General features: G+C 25.3%; 1 protein-coding gene across 1 annotated transcript in view; it reads left to right on the top strand.

Annotated features, from left to right (window-relative positions):
- The window catches only part of LOC108694773 (Kv channel-interacting protein 4-like), a gene marked incomplete at its 5' end in the record, with an annotated part of 38,537 nt that overhangs the window by 19,136 nt on the left and 11,746 nt on the right, over window positions 1–7,655 (top strand). Inside the window, one exon of the mRNA XM_018204430.1 lies at window positions 550–623. Coding sequence (XP_018059919.1) covers window positions 550–623 — 74 coding nt within the window. The remainder of the gene's footprint in view (window positions 1–549; window positions 624–7,655) is intronic.

Raw genomic sequence — 7,655 nt, 5'->3', positions numbered from 1 at the left:
AGATATAGGCAGATTGGCAGATTGAAATGCTTTTACATTAAAGGTATATTTCTGTTTCTTAACGAAATCAATATCGTCATGTACTCTGGTTTCAATAATGTCGAACTAATGAAAAAGTTCAAAAGTATTGCTTATTTGATGTGAATTCCTCTTCACGAAATACAAATTCTTTATTTTGAATCAATATTATTCGAATTATTTCAATTTAAAAAAAAAAATTTTGCGTATGCCATAATTTATATGTGGCTTATATCATGAAAAAGCTCAGTTATTTCTAGCATATAGTTCTAGCAATAGTTCTAGCAATAATTATATACAAACAAATGTTAAAACTGATATGTTAGATAATATATGGATACAATTATTATGACAATATGAGAATTTCTCAAATATTATACCGATTTATACTCATGTTAATTATTAATAGAGCGTAATGTTTCATTATTTTTAACTAATTGTTATTTCGACAAAAATAAAAGAACAGATGTACATTTATAATAAATAATATAAAAATACGTAAAGAAATAATTTAAATATTTGTTTTTACAGCCAATACAAGCCAATATGCTCATTACGTTTTTAATACTTTGGACCAGGATCACAGCGGGCTTCTTAGTTTCGAGGTAAGTTTATGCATTGCATATATAAAATTTAATCATCGTCTAACGAAGTTTAATAAAACGATTGTATTGCACATAATAACTGTATATATATCTCATAGTTTTGCAACGCAAAGTGACAGTTGATCCTTTTTTCTGCATAATTGCCTCTTTTTTTGTTTCAAAAGAGATCGTTTTGCATATTACTTTCAACGTTGTTAGCATGCATAAAATCACTATCAATCTCACACTCTATATTTAGCTCTTCAGGTCAATGTAATGCAGATTAATATTATAGTTCTCGAAGCAAGATGTGTATCGCGTTATAAATCTCGTAAAATGCATGCTATGAAAGTTGCAAAATAATCATATACAATTTTATATTATTTACAGTTCTAAGTATTTTAAGACTTTTTTAAAGTTTACGTAAATAATTGAAAATGTTTATTGCATAAAACGTCTGTTTTTTTTCATTCGAAAATCTTTTAATATCATTTTTTTAACTTTTTATTATTAATATTGATAAACTTTCTGATATCTAAAAATATAGAAATACAAAAAAAAATCTTTTATCCAATTCTCTACTTTACTCGAAAATGTATTATTTATTACATTTACAGAAATCAGTTAAACTATACTTAACCATATTTATCGTATATGCCATTAGCGATACAATTAGCACATTAAATATGCAATTAAATAAAAGCGGAGAGAAAATCGGGATGTAATTAACACCTGATTTTATACCATTGAATATTTAGCCAGGTTTAAAATACTGAATATTAGAATTATATAATACACTGATCGATTGATATTTTTAATTTTAAAAAGAATTTACATAAAATACGCAATAAAATAGTTATTGCAATAATTTTATTATTTAATTTCTTTATTTAATATTCTTTTATGAAATTTCATTATTACTGCTATTATAATTATCTATATATTCTTTTTTCTTATTCACAGATATAATTAAAAGTCTAACAGACGTTATATTCTAAATAAATATACATTATAGACTAAGTTAATTATATGTAATGATACGAGCATCCAGTATTGTTTATTTAATTACATTTATCAAGTAACAGTCCAATCATTTATCAATATTTAATTTCAAGTGCTAAAATCAATTTAAGGATGAAATACAATACGAATTCGCTAAAGATATCAAAGTTTTCGAAAGTAATAAAGATAAGAGAGAAAGATAAAAGAGGAAGAGTGAAAGAGAGAGAGAGAGTCGTAGAATAATTATTAGATAATGCAATTGTCTTCCGGACCACTGAAAGAATTGTGCTTTGTCTAATTGAAACTGTGCCTCTACTTCCTTGGAAAATCATTAGATTCAATGTAACCCTTTAGTCTTTTTTTTACACGTGATAAGATTCTTACATTAACCTTTGATATTCAGCCATGCTTAATTAAGTTAACCTAGCGGAATCTCTGTTGGCAGACGTTCCCTATTGAGCAGTATGCGACAAACTTTCAGTATAGTTTTCATTAGTGTTATACAGTGGGGGATTGTAACGATGAAAAGTTAGCGCGAATATATTTAAGGACTATGGTACATGCAAGTTGTTATCACACATGCTTTAATCTCGGACTAATTTTCATGTCGAGGATTCAGGACCAGGATTGATTATAGTACATTATTTGCTCAAAAATATTATATAAAAGATTATATAAGAGATTATATAAGAGATTCCATATGTTGATAATTTTTCTAAGCAAATACATTGACAAAACACAAAAGACACTTATTTTTTATATTGAAAAGAAAAAAGAAATTTATCTTAAATGTTCTATATTACAAACGTATAATATTTTGATATTTAGATTATATTATTCGCGATTGCGAAATAAGTTTTGTAAGAAAGAATAAAAATCGCTATTTAATTTTCTTTGCAAACCAATGACAAACACGAAATCGTATTTGATATAATCCAAAGATTTTTCTAATTCCAGAAATATATTATATATAGTCTCCATATTTCAATATTATAATATACATATTTATCTTCTTCCATTTCCTGAATTTTATTTGTAATATTACTGACGTACAAAGGCTTCTGTCACGACTTAAATCGCATTATATGTTCGCGTTCTAAGATCTGCAAGCGCGCGAAAGAAGGATTACAATTCTTCTTTTCTCGAGATAATACTTTACTGGAGTGCACTCGCTCTCGACGTGTGGGCAACAGGACCTCTTCCATCTTCGAGGTTCCTTTGGCTCTCTTATTCTTCCTCTCCGTCCATTTATCACTCTCTTTGAATGACGAGAAATCCATGACCGTAAGATTTAATCATATTGGGATCGAAAAATGCACGTGTATTTTTATTGTTTAAAATATGATATTATAAATCGTATAAACGAAAGTATTTTTTTAATTTGACGATTTTAAGCTGATTAATTAATATATATAAGTACTAGTCCTAAAATTTCTCAATTTAATATAATATAATATTTTTGAAATGAATGTAGAATTAATGAAATTCATGTGGAACATAATGCACAAAATAAATTAAGCAACAATTACGAATAACGTGAAAAAATATATATTATTATACGTTCCCTGCGAGCATAAATACATATTTCATGTTTGCAGTAATAAACAGTTGTTCGCTATTAAATTTCTTACTTTCATAATGAACAATTGCACAACTGGAAATTTTTTTAGTTTTTGTCAGTACATGTTTCAATCGTATGACCCATATGATAAAAGTAAAGTTAAAATGATAAACTGCAGCGACGACAAAAATTGCCTAACTAATATGCAACGTAGTAAAAAGGAAGTATTACGTTGTTGGCATTTATGTGAAAAAAAATGCGAGTAGATCTGCTTCAAGGAAAGCAGATAGAAGAACGAGTGTCATCGGAACTTTTAATTAACTATGATATTTCTCTCGAAGCTCTCTCTTTTTTTAATATAATTCATTCTGCAATGCATTTCCTCATCCTACTTACTTTCTAACGTGCAACATTTCCTGTGGATATAGCGATTTAATCAAGCGGCCTTCATCTTAAAAACTAATTGCGATTCAATTTTGCGAATTTATTTACATATTTTATAAGATAAGCAATATTTACGTTAGTACGATCAAATATGGTGCGCATAAGTAATGTTCTTTATTTATCATAAACACACATCCACATACACACACACACACACCATATATTAATAACATTATGTATTATAATAAATGATTTATCGATGCAACTATAACTTTATATAAAAATCGAGAACATTTTTTTAATATACGTCATAAAAATTTTTGAAGAAATAGACAATTTGCATTTGACGTAAAATAGACAATTTGTATTTGTCTTATTACTTATCTACAATTCTATATAAATTGGTAAATCGAACGAGAATATAAATGATTTAAAGAAATCTTTTTATTTTGTTTAATTGAAAATTTTATTTAAAAATTTTATTTAACTAATTTTATTTAAAGGTTTTAGGACTTTTTTATTACAAAAAAGTTTACACATAAAGCGTATTGTACCATATTTTACTTGAGTTTTAAAAATAGATGTCAAGTTCTTTTTTACAATTAACTTAAAAAGTTAACTTAAAAAGCTAATTAATTAATGAAAAGTTTTATTAAAAAGTACTTTAACTGATGGTGATTAAAAGTTGTGATACTTGCAGTTAAAATCATTTGCATGTTCTCTGATTACATGTGGATTTGTGCCAAGCAGTTGAAAAGCATTTTCGTGTGAAACGTTGAAATATCTGTCAAACACAATTCCATTTAAATTCATTAATATGAAAATTGAAGGATGAGAATAAAATGGAATTCATTGATTATAGAATTTATCACTTAAAGCTACTGATTCTAAATAGAATAATAGATCTATTATAAAAAATATCTTTATTTCATTCGAGAAAACTATGTCATATGAAAAATTTGTAAAAAAATATAATACAGCTTTTATATGTATTGAATTAGATTAATAACATAATAAATGAGAAATTATATATGAATTAGATTAATAACATAATAAATGAGAAATTATATATGCGATAAATGAAAACGAATGTAATCTCTACAAATAATTTTGCAATGTAGCTTATTTATGCCTTCGATATATGAACAAACAGCATACTACATTAATTAAGCTTTATCATATTTGTATCTAACATAGTAAAAGTTTTCAAGTTATACTTATTTCTAAAATAAAAGCTTTTATACTTTATATTTTAGTAAAACTGATAAAATTAACTTATTTTTAAATTTTAATGATAAGTTTCACTGATCTTATGGAATAGAGGTTTCTACACTTTTTTAATAAACTTCATTATAGATCGTGATAAAGATTCATTATCTTCAAAAGGTCTTTGTCTACGTACGAGAATAAAGTCTTTGTCTCAGTAAAGGTTATAATATTAATCTTTTATATTGTATTGTTTTCTTCAATCTATAATATACATATATATAATTATTTTAATTAAAATTTTCAAAATGCATAAAACAACATTAATGAATATGACAATTGAAGAGTTAGCTACACATTTCTTTAAACAATTTTATTATTTGATTAAAATTAAATATATTATATGATATTTTATAATATTATCTATAACATTATTTCAAATAATGTTTTTCTAATTTTAAATATAAAATTTAATATTTAAAGTTTAAAATTAAGATATAAAAATTACCATTGAAATCAAAATAGTTATATTAAAATTAGTCTCATTATAATTTTCTTTTAACAAATTATATTTAGTTTTACTAAAAATATGTTATTCTTAAGCAATTATTTTATAAAAATAATTATCTTTTATGAGAGCTAATAGGTGATTTTTTAATATAAAAAAATAAATATATTTCATATTTCTAATTTTCTGTAGTAGTAGGCAATATAAAGTTTTTACTGGTATAGTACATATTTATCTTTTAAACATATAGTAAGCAATATTTAATAAATTAAATTTTTAACCCTTGTATCGATGCAGGGTCACTTTGAACCATGAGCGATAAGATAGCTTGGAATGCGGTAATGATTAATGAAAAACGATCACGTCGTTTGCGTCGATAATGATACAAAATATCAAAATTATAAATTTATTTATAAGTGTCGTAATACATTTATTTCATATATCAAGTGTATAGAACACTCAAAAGAGATAAAGAATATGTTGTTCAAAATGCGTTTTTATATATAATTCCTTCTCAAAACTAGTTTGCAATAGAAATTCTATTATCAAAATGACCCTGCATCCGTCGAAAATTCGCCTTCCGAGGGGTAATAGATATGTATAGAGTTACCCTATATGTTGCAGTCTCGAAAATTTCGAAATTATAAGTTTTTAAAAACAAACTTGTATATATATTATACAAGTTAAATACACATATTTATAAAGAATGGTCGCTGCAATTTTTAAGTTGCATTAAGTTTTTTCATTATTCGTAATTCTTGATTAATTCAGTAAAGTTCTGTTGCCGTTTCCTGACTCCATATCACACATAATCACAGCGACCTGGATCAACAATCGATATTTATTCGGACTGTTTCATTGTTTGGATGGTCAAGACTAGGTCAGCCATAATATAAACACGCTCGCATAATTGCAAACTTCGATTTCCTATTACTGTAATGGTTATATGTAATGGTCATATATTAAACGTATAATCTTTATATCTCTATGCATGTCGATACATGTAATAATTGACTGATCTGTGATGTCGTAATTATAAAAAATATGTAAGTAAATTAACATCATAGAACATAATAACATGTGGCAACATAGGCTGTAAAAAAATATTTTTTCAATAAAAAGTTTCTTGAAAAATGAAAAGTTTGAAATCAATACATGGAAATATACTTTATACACTACATGGACAATATACATGGAAATACATGAAAAAAAACGACGCGAGGCAAATAAAATCCTGGATTTTGACTGTAAGTAAGATTAAGTGATGTCAAATATGATGTATGTTAAACCTTCTATAAAAGAATTTATACAACATTTAGCATGCGCGATTTTCTATTTTCCCTATACTACATCATTGTTTCGCTTTGTTTTAAGATGCTAGTCTATATTTTAAAATTCTTTTTCAAGTTGGTATTGAAAAAGATAAAGATCAATATCGCTCAAAAGTATTTTTTTACTCCATGTATTTTATATCTTTTATATACATATATATGTATAAAAGATATAAAATACATATTTTTTTTTATGATCATAAATAACTTAAAGAAATATTACTCTAATAATAATCAAAAGTTAATTAATTTAGCTTTATTAAAAAATCATTAGAACTTGAAAAGAATGATTTTTTAAGGATTATGAAAATGACAAAAATGTTATTTAATTATATTAAAAATATATTCTCTTTGTCGATATCATTTGATTACTCAGTAATTTTCTCAAGTTAAATAATAGTTTTTCCTTTTCTGAGGAATTTAATTTTTTTAGTTGTGGTACTTTTAGTTGTGGTACTTTTAAATAAAGGAATGATGTGTAGAATGTCAAATTTTTAACTATCAAATATTATTATCAAGTTTAACATATAGAAGATTACTTTTTAAAACTTTTAAGAATGAATCTTACTTTGAAGGAAATGAAATCTCATTCTTAAAGATTGAAAATTGAGCCACTCTTGAAAAGAGTGGCTTAATTTTCACTCTTTAGAATAAGAGACCATTCCAAAGAATTTAGAGAGTAAGAAAGAAAATTAAAATACATTCTTCTTCATTTAATTAAGAAAAATGGAATGGGCAAATATATCTGCAGAGGTAATATAATAAATGTGTTTAGATAAAAATAGATAAAAATTTCTTAAATTAGTATACCGCGATGATAATAAAAATTCTTACAGACAATGATATTTTATATTTTCAATAAGATTTCGCACATCGCAATCTTATTAAGAGAAAATTAAAACGTATATATATATATATATATATATATATATATATATATCCAAGGGCTGTTTGATAAGTAGCCGTCTTTGACGACTGAGGGCGCCTCTGACTAAAAGTCTGTATACCATCGTGTAACGCCATTTTTTGAACGACGCAAGTAAAAATTTCAGACAGCTGTA

Source organism: Atta colombica, unplaced genomic scaffold (assembly GCF_001594045.1).
Source record: "Atta colombica isolate Treedump-2 unplaced genomic scaffold, Acol1.0 scaffold125, whole genome shotgun sequence".
Lineage (NCBI taxonomy): Eukaryota > Metazoa > Arthropoda > Insecta > Hymenoptera > Formicidae > Atta > Atta colombica.
Note: the sequence above shows the minus strand (reverse complement) of the source record. Positions and strands in the feature narration are given on the sequence as shown.